The 19,606-nt window shown below is 44.6% G+C and overlaps 2 protein-coding genes across 14 annotated transcripts in view; one reads left to right on the top strand and one right to left on the bottom strand.

Annotated features, from left to right (window-relative positions):
* Positions 1-1,909: 1,909 nt before the first annotated feature.
* MMACHC (metabolism of cobalamin associated C) lies at positions 1,910-9,452 on the bottom strand. Its single transcript, XM_068952987.1, has 4 exons — positions 9,328-9,452; positions 5,460-5,654; positions 4,919-5,071; positions 1,910-4,363 (listed from the first exon to the last, which is right to left on the bottom strand). The coding sequence occupies exons 1-4, from the start codon at positions 9,400-9,402 to the stop codon at positions 4,052-4,054; spliced, it is 735 nt and encodes a 244-aa protein (XP_068809088.1). The 5' UTR covers positions 9,403-9,452; the 3' UTR covers positions 1,910-4,051.
* Positions 9,198-19,606, top strand: part of LOC104147981 (spindle assembly abnormal protein 6 homolog) — a 26,358-nt gene continuing 15,949 nt past the window's right edge. Inside the window, exons 1-12 of one of the 13 annotated variants that reach the window (XM_068952975.1) lie at positions 9,328-9,430; positions 10,293-10,326; positions 10,770-10,930; positions 11,610-11,691; positions 12,160-12,337; positions 12,422-12,492; positions 12,935-13,011; positions 13,846-13,946; positions 16,419-16,513; positions 16,806-16,913; positions 17,012-17,146; positions 18,474-18,673. In XM_068952975.1, coding sequence (XP_068809076.1) covers positions 9,401-9,430; positions 10,293-10,326; positions 10,770-10,930; positions 11,610-11,691; positions 12,160-12,337; positions 12,422-12,492; positions 12,935-13,011; positions 13,846-13,946; positions 16,419-16,513; positions 16,806-16,913; positions 17,012-17,146; positions 18,474-18,616 — 1,215 coding nt within the window. In that variant the 5' untranslated portion in view covers positions 9,328-9,400 and the 3' untranslated portion in view covers positions 18,617-18,673. Of the gene's footprint in view, positions 9,431-9,612; positions 9,796-10,292; positions 10,327-10,769; positions 10,931-11,609; positions 11,692-12,159; positions 12,338-12,421; positions 12,493-12,934; positions 13,012-13,845; positions 13,947-16,418; positions 16,514-16,805; positions 16,921-17,011; positions 17,147-18,473; positions 18,674-19,606 lie in introns of those variants that run through there. The other 12 variants (XM_068952976.1, XR_011142597.1, XR_011142598.1 and 9 more) reach the window with 12 other exon arrangements.

The following is a 19,606-nucleotide window of genomic DNA, read 5'->3' as shown; positions in this document are numbered from 1 at the left end:
CTGTAGCGAAGAAAGAAGAAAAATCTGGTTTCATTCCCTGGATCTTTATCCTTCCTCCCATGCTATGAAAACATCTGCTTTACTCCAAAATTCCTCTCAGCTTATGAAACCTAGAAGGGAAGAGCTCTGCTTTCTGAAGCAAACACAATTGATGATCTATCAGAGGACATATGGTATGACAGGAAGCCAACTTAAATAATGACAAAAAAAAGTCTTAAGTACTTAAGTTTGTCAGTTTTGATAGATGAATATGTAAAAGTAAAGGTTGCAAAGTTGCAGCTGGCTTTCTACTGCAGTAAATGACAATACCTACTTGCCTTTCACAGAAGAAGCTTGGAACTGTTGCCTCTGAAATCAGTGTTCAAAGTAACTTTTAAAAATATACTCATTGCTCATAACCACAGCGGGAATGATTAATAGCTTTTAAGAAATACAGAAGTCTTTACTCAAGTTTTTAGTCAAATTCAAGTCATTGTGCATTTTCACTAACTTAGCCCATGGTAAATAGTAGGCACCAATAATTTTGGTCACATACAAATAAAAGAACACTTATACAATAGTGAGTGATGAAAATTATGCGTCTGACCCAGGGATGGCAATTTAACAGATTAAAAACAAAACAAAACAAAAAACCATGCACATCCCTCATAGGGTTGGATATTTGTTTGACACATACTAGCACTGATTTAAAGAGCAAGCGATCTTCAGTTTCCACAGTTTAGTGGAAGACAGGACTTATAAACTGTGCTTCTTCTAGGAGAAGGAAATAAGGGGACATTAAGAAATCCCCTTATCAAACTCCCTAACCCAATCAAAAAAAATAAAAAGGGAGGTTTCACTGAAGAAAAGTATGAATGAAAAATTGTGTGGATGTCAATACTACAAATCTGTTAAAGCCCTGTAGAATATTTTGTTGGCTTGAAATATATTGAATATCTTGTTAAAACTGATTTCAAATTCAAGCAGCTCTTTAATTTGTTACTGTTCTGCTCTTGAATACTCACTCTACTGGTTATACTAAGGAAAAAGATGCTTTAAGAAATGTTTAAAAATTAAGGTTTATGGAGAAATTTAACTTATCTAAAAATATAAAATGTGATACTTGAACTAGCAAATCTATTCAAGTTTTTTGAATTACTAAAATAAGAATGTCTTTGTGATGCCTCAGGAGCCAAGAATGATTCATTCCTCACTATGTATAGTCTTGTCCTAAAGAGATGAGATAACTCAAACAGGTTCTCAATTTTCATTTTTTATAAGACAAGGACCATTACACTGTATCTCCAATTAGTAAGGAAAGGAAATTACCAGCTGTAACTGTGGTGCTCGGTGACCTAGCTAAAAGAATGATAAGAACCAATGCAATCCCCACCAAAGTTACTGGAGTAAGACTGTGTATGTTATAAAATATTTTTATTCCACTGACATAACTGTAGTGCCAGAAGCATAAAGAACACAGGTTTACCCTTATTCTGACTCAATATTCACAAGTATGTTTTAGCAAATAAAAATTCCAGTAATTACAGGTATTACCTTTAAGTTACTGAGGGAAAACACTCCTCAAATAACAGTTACGTTGCTGGATCGAAGAACTTTTGTTACTGCTAGAACAAAGGGGAAAATGAAAATGCTCTGTTATGTGCTGCTTGTAAAATAATCTGGCTCAAATAACCTGGTAAAAATAAAGATTTATTAGACCTATTCATAATAAATGTTTCATTTTTCAGTAACACAGATTTGCCTATCATTATAATTTACTAACTTTGCTAAGATCACTAACTTTCACTGTTGATGTGTTCAGATGCTGTTTTTTGTCTCTTAGGTAGCTGACTATTTTCAGTACATTAAAAACGCAACAATCAAGTCTCGCTCATTGAAATGCTTAGACAAAAATACTCAGTGTTCAAGATTACTTACAACTTTGTATATTTTATTAACCAAAATACAATATGAAGAGAAATAAATTACAAACATTGAAACGACATGGTGATAGTAACCTGTTCAATGAATGAACTACAACAAAATATTAAACATTTATAACAAAAATCAGTCCCCAAAATCAAAATATTTCAGTTTGAACTTAATGTAAATCCATTCTGTCTCCTTCTAGGAAAATCATTATTTTGTATATGTTACTAATATGAAACCATTCACTCAAGTCCCTGTTAAATTACAGTTCAATTGGGAAGTTCTGAAAGGTCAACCAACATTTCAAACCAGAAGTAATTCTATAACGAAAAACAATTATTTTGTTTTACATTAAAAATCATGATACCATTATCACAGAGTAAATCAGGTGCGTGCCTTAGTGAGAAGATGTGGTGAACAAAAGCATGGAAAATAACACAGACGTTTTTGTAACAGTGAGTAGACTGAACAAGCCCAGTGATCACATGCTTCCTACACAATTTAGAGAAAAACAAACTTATGCTGAATTTTGATTTTGCTGATTTAGAATATAGATTACGACAAAACATATCAAGCAATGACTTAGTGTGAGAGTAACCTTAGTGTTAGGTCTCTAAAAGGTAAGAACTGCAATCTGAAATAAAAACAAAGGGCTTAGTTCTGCAAAGTGAGAATTTTTGCATAATCATGTTGGTATCAAGGAAAGGAAGAAAGTGCTTAGCAACTCGCAGCATGGCATCGCGGTCAAGTACCAAAACTTTCACAAACTATTATTTTAACATATTATATTATTTTCATGAGGCCTGAGCTTCACTGTGCTCTAAGGTAAATGAATTCCTGATTCTGAGTGCCATTTTGAGCTCTGAACAAATCAAACAAGACAGTCATCTAAAAACACAAAGTTATATTTCTGTCTGAAAATGTGTTATCCAACAATATAAGTAATGTGAAAACCATTAATATTTTCCCTCTTTTTCGTTGTCTTTGCGTGTGTGACAATGTTTCATGTAATGGTTTTTGTGTGGGTGCAAGTTCATCATCTCCCTCACACAAAAACAGAGAGTACAACAGGAAACTGTTGTAGTAAAACCATAGTATAGCCAGCACATCACTGGAACATACTTTAAATTCAAATCTCACCCACCTTAGAAAAAGGTCATGACGTTTTTCTTTTTAATCAATCAGCTTAATATGACTAAAACTCTACTCACACAGACATTATTCAGTATCTTTCCAAAGATTTTAGTAGGCTGCTCCGTACAGTGGGCAAGTTCTTAAAATTGACCTAAAGACTTCACCCTGTTCTGAGAAGTTGACACGGGGTGTAAAGGAAATATATGAGACTTAGTCCATGACCGTCAGTTTCCCTTTCATAACTATCCTGAAAAAGGAGGCTGCTGCTGAGCAATGTTTTGCTCAGTCCTGCTCCATGCACAGGACTAGGCTACTGACGAAACAACCTCTTTGGAGAATTTTCTTCTGGAGGTTAAGGGGAGGAGTCATTAAAAGATTTCTTAATGAAATTAAGCCAGCTTCCCTAAAGGTGAAGGAATGCAGAACGTCTTTTTTTCTGAGGAGGGCAAGACTGAAAAGATTGAACATTTGTTTCCCAGGGAGAGTTATGACACCGGGAAATAAAGTGCTGGATACATCTAAAAATATCTGCCCTGAGTTCAAGCTGAAGAAAAATTATTTCAGAGTACAGTGACTGAAAAAATATTTTTTTACTCTTGCACTGAATAAACCTGAAACATTTGGAAAGAAAATTCTTAAGAACACACATAACTTTTCTAATTAGCAGCATGGGTTTTCCAGTGCAAAGATGTCTGAACTGTGCCCAGCCAAAGGCTAATAGGCATCTTACCAGACTCAAAAAAAACACACATTGAATCAGCAACAGCATGGAACACACTGCCCCCACCTTCCTCTAGACCAGTAGTGCTATGATGCAATGCTCCCTCATGCTCTATGAAGCTCATGTTTGGGTTGAGATGCTGTACCCAGCTGCTTGGATTTGTATTCTCTACATCAGCACATCTACCTCCTCAGCACCGCAGAAAAGAAAGTGCTGGTCAGTTACCCTTCGCTCACACCTTGCCCTTACCCTTCGCTCACACCTTGCCCCTTCAAGAAACCATGTTGCTCAGTGAAATGTGCTTCTCTGGGCTTCTCCTGGCAGGCCTAGCAGTCTGAATCTCTCTGCTGGAGGAGTGGCAAAGTAGGCTTTCTGCTCCTCTGAGTACCTTTCCTTCACTTCAATTATGTCCCTGTAGCGCCAGTCCTGCCAGTGGAAATTGAACTGCTCCAGCAACTCAATTCTTTTCTCCTCTGTGCTCACACAGTCAGTGGGGGCAGTCTGTTCCAGTAACGGCACCTGAATATCTGGGAATAGGAGGAGAGCCCGGATAGCAAACCAGCCGCCATACTTGGGATGGATACATACACCATAGATCTTCTGGAAAGACAAAAAAAGGGGCGCTAGGACATCTCATTTTGTCTTTACTAATGATGAGAGTTCAAACCATTATTCTGAGCTTTGATGTAATTTCTCACACCCCTAGTCCACTGTTGGAATGCTCTACAAGCAAGGAAGGAAAGCACTTTCCTGACCATGTGGCTCGAAGCATTTCATTTGATTCCCATTTTCCTGTGCCCACACAGGCTACGCTGTAATGTGGGGAGAAGTTTCTTTCTGAAAGTCTAACATAGAAATAAACAACAGCGCAAGCTGTGTTCTGTATATAAGCAGGTCTTCTTTTACACTGACATTTATTCTCTTACCTAGTAAGTTTAATAGATCAAGATATTCTTCTCCATTCGCTCATCTCCCTTCCACCCCAAAGAATCTAGGAAGTTTCTGACTACTGCCTTAAACACTTTATGTAGCTATTATGTAATCTGGACTTCTTATTTCCCTGCAGGAAGAACTAGTGAGTAAACAACAGTTGCACAATTCAGTGATTGCAATTTGATGGCTCTTCAAGGATTCCCAGATTGTGTTTTGTCTCACCTTTTTACCCCAAGGATCAAGCTTCACATCCTTCCTCTGGTAGTAATAGGCTGCTCCTGCAACATGGGCAGCTGTCTGTGCCAAGAACTTGGGCTTTCGGTTTGGCAGGATCTCGTAATCACAGATGATGTCCACCTTCTGGTCGGGGAATTTCTGTGGTGGGGGGAAAAACTATCAACCCAGACTCACGAAAAAATTACGTGCCACTAGAGAAGTGCTGGATACTAGCAAATCACACTCGTGGGAAGTAAGCCTGCAGATTTCCACATCCTGCTCCTGAAATTTCCTATTGGTAATCTTGCCTTGGATTTTCAAACTCTTGACTATAAAGCACCCTGCACAGGTATAGGCTGTAATGACAAAGAGACAGAATAGGCAGGTCAACAGCCTGTTGATGCTCGTAGTAAGAACTTAGCATCATGAATAGAGCTTTAACCCTTTTAAAGAACAAGAACAGGAACTGGGAGGACTCTGTCTCTTGCTCAAGCCACCTGCTTATATGCCACAATAGTAAAAGGAGTCAGTATTTCAAGACTCTTACCTCCTTCACACATGATAAGTGATGAGAAATACACTGGTCCACAGGATCCCTGATTATTTTTAACCGTTCTTTGTTCACAAAAGGCTTAAGGGCTTTGTCAAACATTGAAGGCGTGCTCAGGACAACAAAGGCCAGTGTGTCATCTGGGTATGGGAGATGAAAGGCTGGCTGGAGAACATCATTGTACCATCCAACCTTCGGCAAAGAGGCAAAGAGAAACAAATCTCCATTAAAACAGGGTGACCACTCTTTTGCCAGTGGGCATGCAGCAACTATAAAAAAAAAAAAAAAAAAGGCGGAAAGCAGTGTATCCACCTTCATTTGCAACCCAGATATGCAGCCTGCCTAGTGTCTTCCATTCAAACCAAGTAGCTTTGCATACTGGGATTTACAGTTTCTGGAAGCTGTACCTTGATGTGAGAGATAAGGACTATCTACTGCATTCAGCTGAAGACTGCCCTTTATCCGGCTTTGCCCAGAAACCATAGACAGAAGTATCAGCATCGAATCTTGCCAATGCAGATCCGATATTTTGGTTTAGAGAAAGCTTTTACAGTTCTGTCTGCTTCTCACTTGGATTGTTATTTAGACAAGGTTCCTACTGCTTATACTACATCTTAGTAGGATTTACCCACAGCCCTTCTGTCGCCTTGAAAGCTCTGTCATTTGTTTTTAACTTAACTTTCACAGCAAATACCAGTTGTGCCAGCAGATGCAAACAGATTCATTATGAATTTAAATCAAATGCCCCTGCCTGTACCAAAAACAAACAAACACACACACACCCTCACAGAAGATATAGCCCAGAAAAGCAGACTTCTCTGTGGATAGCCACCTTTCCAGAAGAGCTTAAAGGGCTTTTAACTGCAGGACACGACGTGGGCAATAAGCCATGGAAATATGGCTTATTATTAATTAAAAATAAACCGTGGGAATATGGCTTATTATTAATTAAAGTCAAGAGCAGAAACATCCAAAGTCCTTTTCTCCCTAAAGCCAGTTTACTGTAGTGAAATGGTATAAGTCAAAATCAGATGTGTCACGTACAGGAGGGGCATCCAATTGCCAGTCTTGCTAACACAGCAGAAAGCTGAAGACCAACACGCTCTGAAATTTTTCTCCCATCCAGGTCAAGATTTTCTAGGCGATCCCATTGACTCTCAAGTCATTCCTGGCACGGTACTGTTCTCTGGAGTTCTACAATTAAGAGGGATGCCCGTATTAGTCCAAATAACCTCTGTCCCAATGCTGTTCTACTTTTGTTCCTTTTTTTCCCCTCTGTTGTTTAGTTGATCCCTATGTTCTTGTGATGGCTCTCTTTAGTTGGAAAAAGGCTGACACTTTGTGTTTTTTCTTTATTTTTGTTTAAACAAGACAATGCCATTCTGCTTCAGCCAGAAAGAAAATGGTGCTTCTGTTTTGCTCAAGTGACAAGTTGCATGGTTTATTTCTTCAGCAGGAAATGTTTATGTGTGAAAATGAAGGATTTGAAGTTCCCAGCAGCATTAGATTCCCGCAGCAGAACATCAGCTGTAGTGCATGGATTGTGCCATAACCACATTTCAGAACTTACTTCCAGGGCTGGATGTACCATAACACAGACCGGAAACGAGGGATCAAGCCAGGGCAGCAGGAAGACATGAGCAGGGGAACAGACCTCAAACCAGCAACTGCCAAGCACTAAGAGGTAACAGCTGACAACCCCAGCGCTCCATTACTGATATATTCCATAATAACATCAGTCTCTTAAAAGGTTTTGACAACTCCTGCTCTCCTGGAATGTCGTAAAGATCAAGTCCAATATTTAGAAATATGTCAAGCAATGTGCTTCTAATAGTCTGAAACTACAAGGTATTGGTCACCTCTAAATATCAGTGAAATGAAATTGACAGTGACTTTACAGTAGGCAGTAGCAGCTAGACGCAGGTCTAGCTGCGCATATGGAAACATACAGTGAAAACTAACTTTACTATAAAGATACGTTCTTAGATCAACCCTAGAGTTCAATCAGTTTTGTGAGTCTTGTGTAAGATGCTGAATTGAGATGTTAGAAAAATTGAGCGCGATATGAATCTAAGGTTTGCTGATTTCCCAGTTTACATTAGTCAATACAGCAGGGCTGACTGTATGAGGATTAAAACTAAAAGACACACAATGCTACAAGCTTTCCCTCTGGTAGCTATAGCCTTTTTGGTTTGGGTTCTGCCCCTAATTTGCTGCTATGTTTTGAGAAAGCAGTATTAAATTCTTCTCCAAATTCTGGAGATTTCACTAGTCTCAGGGCCTCGTTCCCTTTGATTTCTGGCAGATCAAGAATGTATCAGATCAGCTGACAAACACAATATTCCCAGGGGAAGGAAGGTCATGTTTATTGTAGGTTGCTATCAATTGTTCTTAAAAGTTCTCTTTCCTATTAGATTAATGCTGACAATACAATCTTACACTTGTAACAGCCAGATTATAGTATAGAGAAATGATGATCTGTCATCATGAAAATCAGCCATTGATAAGTGGAATAAAGACAACAGCAATTCAATGACCTTTCTATAACTAGCTCAATGTCTTGATTGGCTGAAGTAGCCAAGTTTGATTTAATAATGGAAGAGGAGATTTAAAAACCTATTAAGCAACAGTAAGGAAGGGGTTAATTGATTACCGAGTGTATCTGTCCAACTGCAGAGAATAAAAGGGCTGTCTGGCCCAGTGGAAGGAATCCTTTAGGTCAGCGTGGGGAATGGCTCTCCCAAGGCTGGGCGAGGAAGAATTCCCCAGTGTTTTAGGGGAAGCAGAGTGACAAAGGTTAGAAGGATGGGGCAGTGGAAGAGGGTGCCTCTCAGTTCAAGACAGAGGCCACCTTCAGTAGACATAACTAGCTGAGCGTCTGCACAAACAGGTGAAGTAGCCTGCATTTAAACATTGACATGCTTCCATAGTTGGATTAAATTTTAAACCTGTTTAGGGGACTTTATTCTCTGTCAGTCTATAAGTATCCTCATTTAACTCTCCTGACCTTGACAGACTAGGACCTGAGCTAACCTTTACTTCAAATGGTGCTTGGCCAGCATGGCACTGCACAGAACTCACTGGGAAGCAGTAAGTAACTGTGCATCAATGACCTTGATCTAGCTTCAGCTGGCAGACTAAACAGACATCTCATGCTTGTTCTTTAACAACCTCTGTTAGTAGCAGTGCAGCACAACTTCTTAGGAGCATTTCTAGCTCCAGCCAGCGAGCTGCTATTCCAAACCCAGACCCTCAGCTGTACAGGGCAGCTCCGGATTCCCTTAAGGCGAAGGCCTTCCTTTTGCCACTCGTTCTGCGCAAAGAAATGGCGTGTGGCAGCGCACGTGTCTCAGCCTCCAGCCCCGGAGTCGTGCACAGACCTCACTGCGTCTCCGAGCTGGCACTGGGGGACGGCGGCCCCCGGCGGCGCTCCCGCCTGCCCGTGTCTCCGCGGAGGCAGTGCCACCTGCCGTCCGCCCGGCGAGGAGCACGGCACGGCCCCGGGCACCCTGCGCTGCTCCAGCGGAGGTCTCGCCGCCGCGGGCCGGGGGGCGCCAAGGGCGGAAGCCCGGCGACAAGCGCCCCGCCAGCCCCGGCGGTGAAGCGCCGTCCCGAGGAGACGAGCCAAGCGCGCGGCGAACTCGCAGCGGGGCCGCCTCCGCCGGGACCGCGCGCCTCAGCAGCGGCGGCGGGGCGGGGCCGGGCCGGGCCGGGCCGCCCCCCGCCAACGGTCGCCAACGGTCGCCAACGGCCGCCCCGGGCTCCCTCCCCGGCATCCCGCGGCACCCGCTTCGCACCGCCTCGGCGCACCGGAGAATGACGTCACGGTAAGTGACGCCACGGCGGGCCTGCGTGACGTCAGTACCTTGAAGGCGTGCACCTCGAAGCCGAGCTGGCCCAAGGCGCCGCGGAGCTGCTCCGCCACGCGCGCCTCCATCATGCCGGCCGCGCGGGGCCTCACGGGAGAGGTAGTTCTGCTCCACCTTCCCGCGCCCGGCTGCGCGCGGGGCACCACGGGAGGCGGGAGAGGTCACCCCCGCCGCCCTCCGTTGCCGCCGCGCCACGTCTCCTAGGAGACGGCCCGATGCGCAAGACACCATGGGATTTGTAGTGCCCGCCCCTCGCCCCTCCGCGCGCCCCCGCCCAGCGCGGACTCCATGTCCCAGCATGCCCCGCGCGCAGGCCGGGAGTGGGGGGAGGTGGGACCCGCTCGGGGCCTGCGAGGCCCCGCTGTAGCCGTGCTCCCCCCGCGGCGGGGTCCGGCGCTATGAGCTGGGAAGCGCGGGTCAGCTCCCTGCTGGCCGAGACCGACTGCGGCGTGGCGCGGGCCAAGGCGAGTGCGGGCCGGGTGGGCGCCTGTCTGCCCCGGGGCCGCTGCCGCCCTGAGGGCGCAACCGTCACCTGCCCCTCCGCCGCGGGCAGCAGGCGAAGCTCTTCGGGCCACCTGCGGCATAGACAGCAGGAGCCGGGCGGCTGCCGGGTGTTCCGCCTGCTGGAGGTTCAAAGAGCTGGAAAAATACCTGTTAGGGGCTGGGAGGAGCAGCGAACCCGCCGCTGCCGCCAACTGCCGAGCGTCGGTGGGGCGGGTGCCAGGCGTGCCCCCTTCTCACCGTCTTCCCCGGGCTCGGGCTGTTGGGCGTTGTAGGAGGCAGGGCTCTGAATCAGGTGGACTTTTGGGATGAGCCGGAGAAGCTGTTTTTGTTTCCTCCTCGGAGGCTAACACGTGTTGTCATGAGTTTAAAGCAGGCCGCGTAAGATGTCCACCACCCCTTCCTGTGTTGCAGCTGTCATCTCTCAGCAAACAATTATTTTCCTTCTTCTTTTTTACAGCAGCGTCTCAACATGACCAATATCCCCTGTAAAGGTAACAGCATGTCTAACTTCCATAGCCAGAGTATTTCAGAAGTAAAGGCAAATCTCTTTTGTTGCACAGATGTTCCTTATGTAATTGTTTTCGATGGATAAATTTCTGTTCATGTTTTCCAAGAGTTGCTGATGCCCCCTGGGTCTGACATCCAAGCTATTAGTATTCCCATGTAGCAGCATATCAATGGTTCTTTCAAACCATTCTTACTGGTAACTGCACTGATAATCTTAGTAGAGGCCTGCCTTATCTAATGACTGTGTGATTATATCATTCAAGTGGGATATGGAAGAATCTAATTTCTGTTTCTAAACCTGCACCTTGGCCTTTCTCCAAGTTCCCTGCCTTGTGTGCTAGCTGAGGCAAGTTTAACAATGTGGCAGACCCAGGTGGGTTTCTTTCTTTGCAGCCCCTGGTAATGTCTGTTACTTTTGATCTCTTAGTGGATTTGCAGCTTGACAGAATAAGCACTGAGAACGCTATGTTTGATGAACATCTGCTTGGAACCCAGCAGCGATGTCCTACCTGCCTAGGTCTGCCACACTGCAACATGGCAGCAGAGAAGCTAGCAGCCATCTCCAGTCAGCTACATTCCCAAACCAAGGTAATTTAAGCCTCTGGTGAGATTGCCTCTCTGTTAAGAGTGAGTTTTCCTAGCATAGTTGCACCATGTGCCCATCCATCCTATAAGACTTTGTATTGTACATATTTTTCTTTCATCATATAATGTTTGAAAGCCCCACCTTCCTGCGTGGGTGAACACTGCTCATAAAAATAGTTAGAAAGGCCTCTGTGTTGATGATATTTTCTCCTTCCCAGGCTGAAAGTATGTGTTTTTTGCAGCTTTCCCACTCCCTGCCAGCACAGTTTCTACGATGGAGACTGAATCTCGGATTTGGATCTCCTTATCATAATCTTTATAGCAGCTTATCATAATCTTTGTAGCTGGTTCTTGTGCAGCTTTCCCCAACTGTTGGTCTTCAGCTTTATGAAGTGCTGGGACACCAGATCTGTCTTGGGGACAGAATTACTTTATATGTGCAGACTTTCTTCTTTATGGAGTTCTGCCATGTCTTCTAGAACCCCAAGAGTTGTTTCTTACTGTATCCATCCGCTCTGTAAGAGGAGGACAGAAGGATCCCATCTGTCGGGATCAGAATTTAGGTTTTTCTTTCCAGACCTCCCTGTATTTCCAGCTTCTGAAGTTGAACTGGCTTGCTAACTATATTCTTTCCCAATCTGATTTATTTCTATGCACAATCTGTTCTTGCCCTTCCCCTCAGATCGTCGAATTGCTCACTCAGTCTGTGAATCGACTGAAGCAAGAGAAAGAGTTCCAGCAGCAGCGGATCAGTAACTTGGAAGGTAGTGAAGATAAAGGGACTGGAACTGAAGCCCTGTGGGATCATCACAGAAGCCTCTTACACAGATCACTTGTGTCTAGGTCCTGTTGAAGAAGCAACAGGCTGTGAGTGCAGCCATCAATTGTGGCACAATGTAGTTCCACCTCCCTGCTGAACAAGAGAGCGAAGGCTGTTGGATACAGGGCAGAAAGAGCTTTTTGAATCTGTCGTTCCTTCCTTTACCTTTTTTTTAGTGATCGAAAAACCTGAGAAGTAGCTTCGCTTCCCGGGAAAGAAAATGGACAGTGGGAAACACAAAGTTGAAGTGATTTCTTGGAGGGCCATGACCAAGCTTGATCTAGATTCAGATATCCTTGTGATAAGTCCTTTGCTATAACCCTTGTTATTTGATCCTGTTCTTATCCCTTCTGTCCCAGCAACTGAAAGTTGAGACCTTGACACCTCCTGCTTTTCTCATTTGCTGTTACAGAGGATGTTCAACGACTGCAGAACAGCTTGTACAGTAACTTGGAGACCTTGCTAAGGAGGATAGATGAGCTGAAGAGCGAACACCGTAAACAGCCACAGAAAGTGTTTCATCAGCCCCATGGAGACTGTGAATCCCGTCTACATCCCCATTTCAGCAGTCCTCAAGAAATGAAAGAGAGGTCAGTGCTAAGACCTTTGCAAGTTCAGGGCTGATGCAGGGGAAGTACAGGAAGAAAAAATTTAACTTCTTCCCTTTCTTTAAGCAGTGAAAAACTACTGCGGCAAGATTATGTCTCCATGAGGAAAGAGCTGGAGCAACTGAAGCATAAAGTCAGTGAGTGTTGTTGTGCTCTGCTCCTTGCAGTGGTCTGAACTCTGATCCTGAGCAGGACAACCTGTTACTGCCCAAGTAGCCTCGCAGAAGCAGGCCCAATTCCATTACAGGGAAGCGCTGTAATGTTTGTTATAGTTGAGGATCTCTGTTCAGAAGCACGAAACTGGGGATACTGGTGAACAGGTAGTGATGGAGCAGAAATAAAGTAGGGTACACAGGGCTGGCTAGCTGTGACTCCATGCTGTGCCATGGGAGAGCTGTGGGAGGAGAACGTGCATTGGGCTTGCCTGCAACCTCTGAATCCATCCTTTGCCTTGAATATCCGCCCAGAGCTCTCCCTTCTGAAAGGTTTTGCCTGTCAATAGAGGGATGGAAAATCAGATGTAGGATGTAGCTTAGCCATTTTTCTCTCTCTGTGACGTCAAGCTGTTTTACTACACAGATCAACAAGAGGAAGAACTATTGAACCAGATGTCTGCAGCTAATGAAATTAAGAGAACTCAAAGTCGATACTGCACGGTATGCTGCTTTATAGTTGGCCTTGACCAAAAGAACCTGTGTGCAAGGTGCTGTATGGGCACGTTTCCTGTTTCAGAGGCTTGCTGAAACAGCAAGAAGAGGCTTTTCTCTTCCAGTGGTGGAGAACAGTTAGAAAGGTATCTTCAAAACATGTATAACTGAAAGAAAATGAGACTGTGCATGTATTCTGATATGGCAGGATCTGCTGCAGCTGGGATGAAGGAGGTGATTTTTTTAGTCGTTGCAAAAGTGGATGACTGTTGGCAAAAGGGAGAATCAGAAAAGACTTGATGGGAAGAGTATTGAATGGACAGAGCTGAGTGGTAGGGGTTGAAATGAGAGTAGAGCTAACAATTGGATTGTGTTCTTTGTATCAAACAGCATGTTACAGTGTTTTTGGAAACCTCCTGCTACAGGAGAATACTTGCACAGCCAGGGCTTGTAATTTGCTTCCCAAGGGAAGGTGGACACATGCTCTCAAATTCTCTATAAAGTAAGATGAGCACTGTGGGCAAAACACTGCCACTCTATCTATCGCAAAACTTGAATCCCTGTTGAGAAGGGCTAGCCTGAAGATGAGATTAGAGAGGATGCCAAGTAGGGTGCCATCATATTTTGAACCAAGAAGATTGCAAAGAAACAGAGCATTACGCTTGCTGCTGGAAAAGTGACATGTTCACCAAGGGGGACATATAATATGTCCAGCTCTCTACTTTCCTCAGTTGTTCCAGCCTCCTCTGGACAAGACTTTTCTGCGGGGTTGAATGGTGTTGTGTTGAATTAGAAGCTACCTCTGGGGAATTCTTGGAAGTGATTGTCTCATCTTTCTCATAGGTGTTGGAAGATCTGTTGAGCAACCACAAAACGCAGTCCTACAGTTTAGACCAACCTAGAATGGAAATGAAGAGCACCCAGCAAGAGCTCAGCCACATCAGGTAGAGGGCATGCACCTCTGCACAGTTTTGGGGATGCCTAGCTCTGTGCATGCCACATGAGAACTGCTGCAGGAGCAAGTGCAGCTCTTGGGTTCCCAAGGGATACCTGGTCACAGGAGGGTGCCACTGGCTGATTGCTTTTCAGAGCCCTGGGGGGAAACAGCTGTCACTTTTCAGCTAGGTCTCACAGGGCTCGTATTGGCAAGCTTAGAGATGCCAGAGACTGATGTCTCATCTTACCGTTCTTGTTTGCCAGCTTCCCATATGCTGCCCTTTGTACCTGCCTGGATATGGAATGTGTGTTGTGTTGTGGGGTGCAGTTCATCTCCCTGGCTAGAATGGTGCTGTTTTTACTAATGCTGAAGGCAGTAGACTGTCAGTTTTGTGAGGTCAGGTCTTCTGTTTAAATCCTGAACTGGCAAAGCTTGAAGCAGGTATAGCTCAAGTGTTTGCCCTGTCCTGGAGAGAACCTCTGGCTAAGTGCAGGCAAGGTGTTCAGTGCCTCTGAGACAGCTACTGGAGGGGGTGAAATAGCAGCATCTGTTACTGATGGCGTTGTTTGTACCCTGACAGTTAGCACCTTCAGCTTATTGTGTGTGGGTGTTGTGAATGAGTACCTGCTGTTCCCTTCTAGGCTGCCCTTGGAGCTGAGCTGAAAGGATCTATATTACTGTTTCCCTGAGCCGTCTCCTCCACCTTGTTTAATTAGGAGTGCTGCTGTCTCCTACCCAAGCCCTCTGTCAGGGCAGTGGCAGACTCCATGTGCCCTTCTGGTTGCTATTTAGACAGTAGCTTACTTGCTTCATGCTGAAACGATGGAAATAATAACTGACATTTCCTTCTGCCTGTAGCTTCTCCAAGAAGAGGTGCTCACTTGAGTTGCCTGAACTCTAATTCTTTCCCAACTTCCCCAGCCCCCCTCATTTGTCTTTCTCACCACACTCCACTGGTGGGAACTAGCTGTGCTTGTGCCTGTAACCTCTGCTAAGCTCGGCCCTTGCTTCCCCCCTCCCCTCCCCCCCCCCCCCGAGGGCTCTGACCTGTTCCCTGGAGAGAAGAGAGTGACGTCTGAGCTTCCCTGTTGAAGATCCTTAGATCTTTTTGGCTCTGCTTTAATTGTATCCTTTTCTGTCCAACCCCAGCTGCCCTGGGACAGCTGCCAGATGTCCTAACTGTCATAAGTTTAACTGGGGATTCATGTCACTGTCCCCAACTCTTTCCCATACAGCCTTGTGCTACAGTAAAACAGTATCTAAAGAATATGCATCAGTCCTCTGGGGGAAGGCAGAGATGCATCTTTGGGGTGTTCCAGGTATGGTTTTCCTTAGGGGGAAAAAAAAAAAAAAAAAAGCACTCTCATTCATCTCCCTCAGGCTAATGCTTGTTTTTTGTCACATGTGCCACAGCATGCTTTGGTCTGCTCGTAAAGTATGTATACAGAAAGGGCTTTTCATTCCCTGTGTTCTCCAGAACAGCAAATGAGTATCACCAAGCCCTGCTGTTGTCCTGAGTATAACGTAAGAGATTTTCCTTCTATTTTCTATCCAAAGCTCTTGAAATCTTTTTCTGTTCCTTTTAAAGGTTTATTGCCCTACATTAGGCAGGAACCTGACGGAAATGGTCACGCAAATTGTTTGAAATCTTGTGGCAATTGGTAACTGAAATGGAGTTAAAGGGTATCTTAATTCCTTGTCTGCTCTTCTGATCTCCTTCTCCCTCTTGCCCATAAGCATATTAATGTCTGTCTATATTAGTGGACAAGTATTGGTGGAAACGGAGTGTGGAGGTCAGCATAGCACTGTTATTAAGTTTTCTTTGATAAAGGATATTGTATCAACTTGGTGAGACATTTCCAATAGTGGAACTTTGTTGCAGTTCTGTAATTAAATATTGATTCCCTGTTCCTTTCTGTGAAAGCCTCAGGCCTTCTCCTATTATAGTGCCTCTTCCACTTACTGTCAAGCTGTGATTTCATGAGATGGGTCTGTGCTGTCAATATCAGTTTAAAATAGTCCCACTCCTCTGTTCTTTCCTGCACTGGCCCCGCAGCACGCTGCCTCCTGAGTTTCTGCCACCACAGTTGTTGGTGTGACAATGTTGTAAATCCAATCACGGAGCTGAGCCGGTTCTAACAAGTGCATCATTGTATTTTTTTAAAGTGGGATCAGAGTCCTGGTGTGTTTCACAGTGCTGCTGCAAAAAGACTTGTGCTGGCGCAACAGAGATAACAACTAGAACAGGGTGAGGCAGGGAGGCAGAGATTCTGCTGCCAGACGCTTCGTCTGCTGAAAGCACAACTGAGTTACTCGGCAGGACTGCCTTCTCTTGCTGTGTGGCATGAATTTGTCAGAAACCCTGTCAAAGTTGTTCCCACCTTATTTCTCCCCCCCTCCTCCCTCAATAATTGTTGCTATTCTAGCAGGCATTGCTAAGCTCATGGAACTGTTAGTGTTATCCTTTTGCTTCAAACAGATCTACAGTTGCTGACCTGAAAGAGCAAGTGAAAAGTCTGTTCTTGAAGGAGATGCTATCTGCTGAGCCTATAGAGAAGGACAGAATTCATTGGAGTAAGTGAGGAATAGCTCCTATGTTACTAATGCTCTGGATATGGTCTTCTAGCCTCCCCTTGTTTTAGAGATCTCATGGTCTGGTCCGGTGTCCTGTTTCCCCTTTCCAGAATAGACTGCCTCCTGTTGTGGAAGGTTTTGGGCTTGTGACTGTGGCTTTGAGCAGAAATGTGCTGGCCCAGCCTCTGTGTTATAATCCTGCTGATTTGGAGTTGACTGTAGAGCCGTTGGTGCCAAAGACAGGTGAAATCCAGTGCCTGAACGTTTTTTGCCAATGTGTTCTCCTGCCTAGCTTTGTGTACCCTGGGACCTGTTGTCTGCTGCCTTGTGCCATCAATTGTACTCGTGCAAGAAGGAGTAAAATGCCATTACATCACAATAGCGGCAGTTTCCCCAAGTGGTAAGAGGTATCACAAAATGTAGACAGTGAAGGCTTAGGTTCAGCAACTTCATCTATGAAATTTTGACCTACCCTGATGCTTGCTTCATTTGCTCTAGAGAGAAGCAAGAGCTTGCTGAGAGAAGCAGAGGGTTTTTCTCCATCCTCAGGTGAAGACTCCTCCTCAGAGCTCAGCCTCAAAGACTTGAGCTCTGATGAGCTTTCCAGCATCATAGAGATCAAGGTGCCTGAAGGTGAGTGAAGTGTGGCCAATTCCTGTGCCCTTAGGGTCTGAAGAGCCTAGCTGGGTTTTCCACAGGAATGCAGATTGTAGTAGAGGTCTGGAGAACCTGTTTACATGCACCATTGAGGGCACTCCAGAGGTCATGCTGATAAATTGATTAGAGGTACTTGCTATGTTCAGTTTTCCTGGTAGAGGTGAATATTAGCCATCTAAAGAGGGGAGGGCAGTGCGATTTGGAGTAGTGGCCTAACACTTGGGCCATGGCTAAAACTTTGCTCTGAGAGTACTATTGCTATTCCAAGAACAGGGGTAACATGTGTATGCCTGTCTGTTCTTTCATCCTCCCTCCCCATCTAATGTCAGGGTAATACAAAACTGCACGTGAGGGCCAATTATGATACTTATCACTTCCCCTGACACTGCCAAGATACCACTTTTTAATGGGGCTCCATTTTTGTTTTGGTGCTGACACACAGCCAGTGAGATGGCTCACTGGCTAGGAAGGTGAAAACTGCTGACTTCAAGAAGGTTCATGTCCCAACCTCTATCCTTTCAGATTTGTGCTTTACTTTTAAGGATATAAAACCCCTTTGTGTTTGTATTAAGAAGGGGGAAAATCAGGAACAAAGGGGTTAATGTTTCTTTAAAAGAAATTCATGTCCTACTTTAGTAAGGCGCTTAAGATTCTTTTGTGAATGGGGGCTGTAAGGCATATTAAACTGCCTTGTGTTCTGTTTTTCCAGTTGGTTAATCCTGTTGATTCAGACTTTACTAGCAAACCTGCTACAATTAACTGCTTTGTAGATGCCGTTGTAACATGTCAGGTTATTGTTAGGACATTGCCTAAGCAACCTCTGTACCCCATGAAGGGGTTAAGTTCTCCTCTTTAGTATTTATTCTGGGGCACGTGCCAGGTATGGACTCTTAACGTTTGATTGTTGAAGCTGTGTATCGAGCAGTATTCCTCATTTAATAAGAGTAACCTAGTTACCTTTTACTTGGTATTAATAGGAAATATTTATATCATAGTAGCATCAGAAACCCTGACTGATACTATAGCAGGGGCACCCATTAGCTGCATTGGCAGCTTGCTAGGACACTTAGGACCATGATTCATTTATGCTGGCACCTATTTTTATTTGGAGGATGCTTGCTTGTATGTCTCTGCTTCAGTAGAAGATGAATGAGGATGTTTGTTATTGGAGTTCGATATCCCCTGCAGTCCACGCTGAATCAGCAATGCTGGAGGGGCTAGACATAAGCTGCCACTCATCCTTCAAACTGGCACACGGGATAAGGGATCTGGAGAAAGCTAATTCCTTTTTCTGTTGCTGTAGAGCCGAAAGATATCTCCACGCTGTGTTTTGAGCTGGAGGAGAGTAATGCTGGAGAAGAGGCTGGAAATATGCTGGATGCAGACGATGACCTCAGCAGTGAGCTGTCTGACAGTCTGCCTGAACTCCATCTGAGTGACCTTTAATGCTCAGCCAAAGGAAGCCCATTTACCATAGGGAGCAAATAAAAGGTGGAAAAGGTACTGACTTCACTGGGAGGGCAAATTCTTCTTCTGGATTTGGTTGGTCACCTGGATTTACCAGAACAGGGAGCTATAAGATATGGGACTGATCCAAGGGAGGCAATTCCAGGAAGGGAAATAGTCATTTTGATATCAGTTGTTCACAGACCTATCCAGTCTCCCGTGCTCTGCCTGAGACCTAAACTGTTGGCTATCATCTCATGCTGTCTTCCTTAGGCCTACACAGTACACATTTAAAGCACAGCTCTGTATATCCTCCTCTTTGATCCCAGGTGATAGCTAGTGGTGGAGGGCATGATTTGTGGTGCCTTGATCAGCTTTTGCCTTTGCCTGTCACCTTGCAAAGTGAGAGATGCTGTGGTGCTTATCTGCAACTGGGAGTCTCTCTAAACTCATAGAGTTTCTAGCTGCAGCCTTTTGCTTCAGCCTTCTACCTTGTCATGGGATGGGATGTATGATCCTGGCTTCTGAGCCTGTACTTGCTAGACCAGAACAAGTTGAGACTGTTTTGTCTGTTGTCTCTACGGATGACTTCAGACATTTTTTCTCAAAATCTATTGCAAGTTTGGGGTTATGTTGGGTCTTGTTTAAACTCTTGGTTAGCTAAAACTCTGGGATGCATAGCTGGGCTTAGGTTGTCCCATTTGGGGAGGCTGTCCGTAGCAGGAACAGAACAGATATGGACTGATCCGAAGTCTGCTCTGTCTGAAAAGACCTAATATGGAGCAGCTGACTTGCTAGGTGTTGCTAAATTGCTTCCTCTTCTGGGGCACAAAATAGGCTAAGAAACCTTGTTCTTCGAACAGACTCCTGCAATCACCATACAGGGGAGCCGATCAGGTTTGTGTTTTCTTGTGTCTTCTGTAGTAGCAGAAAGTCACCTTTGGAAATTTTGTAACATGGTTTGAACTTTTTCTTAGACAGTTTCCTCTG

Source organism: Struthio camelus, chromosome 8 (genome assembly GCF_040807025.1).
Source record: "Struthio camelus isolate bStrCam1 chromosome 8, bStrCam1.hap1, whole genome shotgun sequence".
In the NCBI taxonomy this organism is placed as follows: Eukaryota; Metazoa; Chordata; class Aves; order Struthioniformes; family Struthionidae; genus Struthio; species Struthio camelus.
Note: the sequence above shows the minus strand (reverse complement) of the source record. Positions and strands in the feature narration are given on the sequence as shown.

Coding starts and splice junctions, on each gene's coding strand:
- MMACHC (XM_068952987.1), bottom strand. CDS start 9,402: ATGATGGAGGCGCGCGTGGCGGAGCAGCTCCGCGGCGCCTTGGGCCAG. Junction 5,655..9,327: donor TCGAGGTGCACGCCTTCAAG/GTACTGACGTCA, acceptor TCTTTGCCGAAG/GTTGGATGGTACAATGATGT. Junction 4,364..4,918: donor TTGATCCTTGGGGTAAAAAG/GTGAGACAAAAC, acceptor TTGTCTTTCCAG/AAGATCTATGGTGTATGTAT.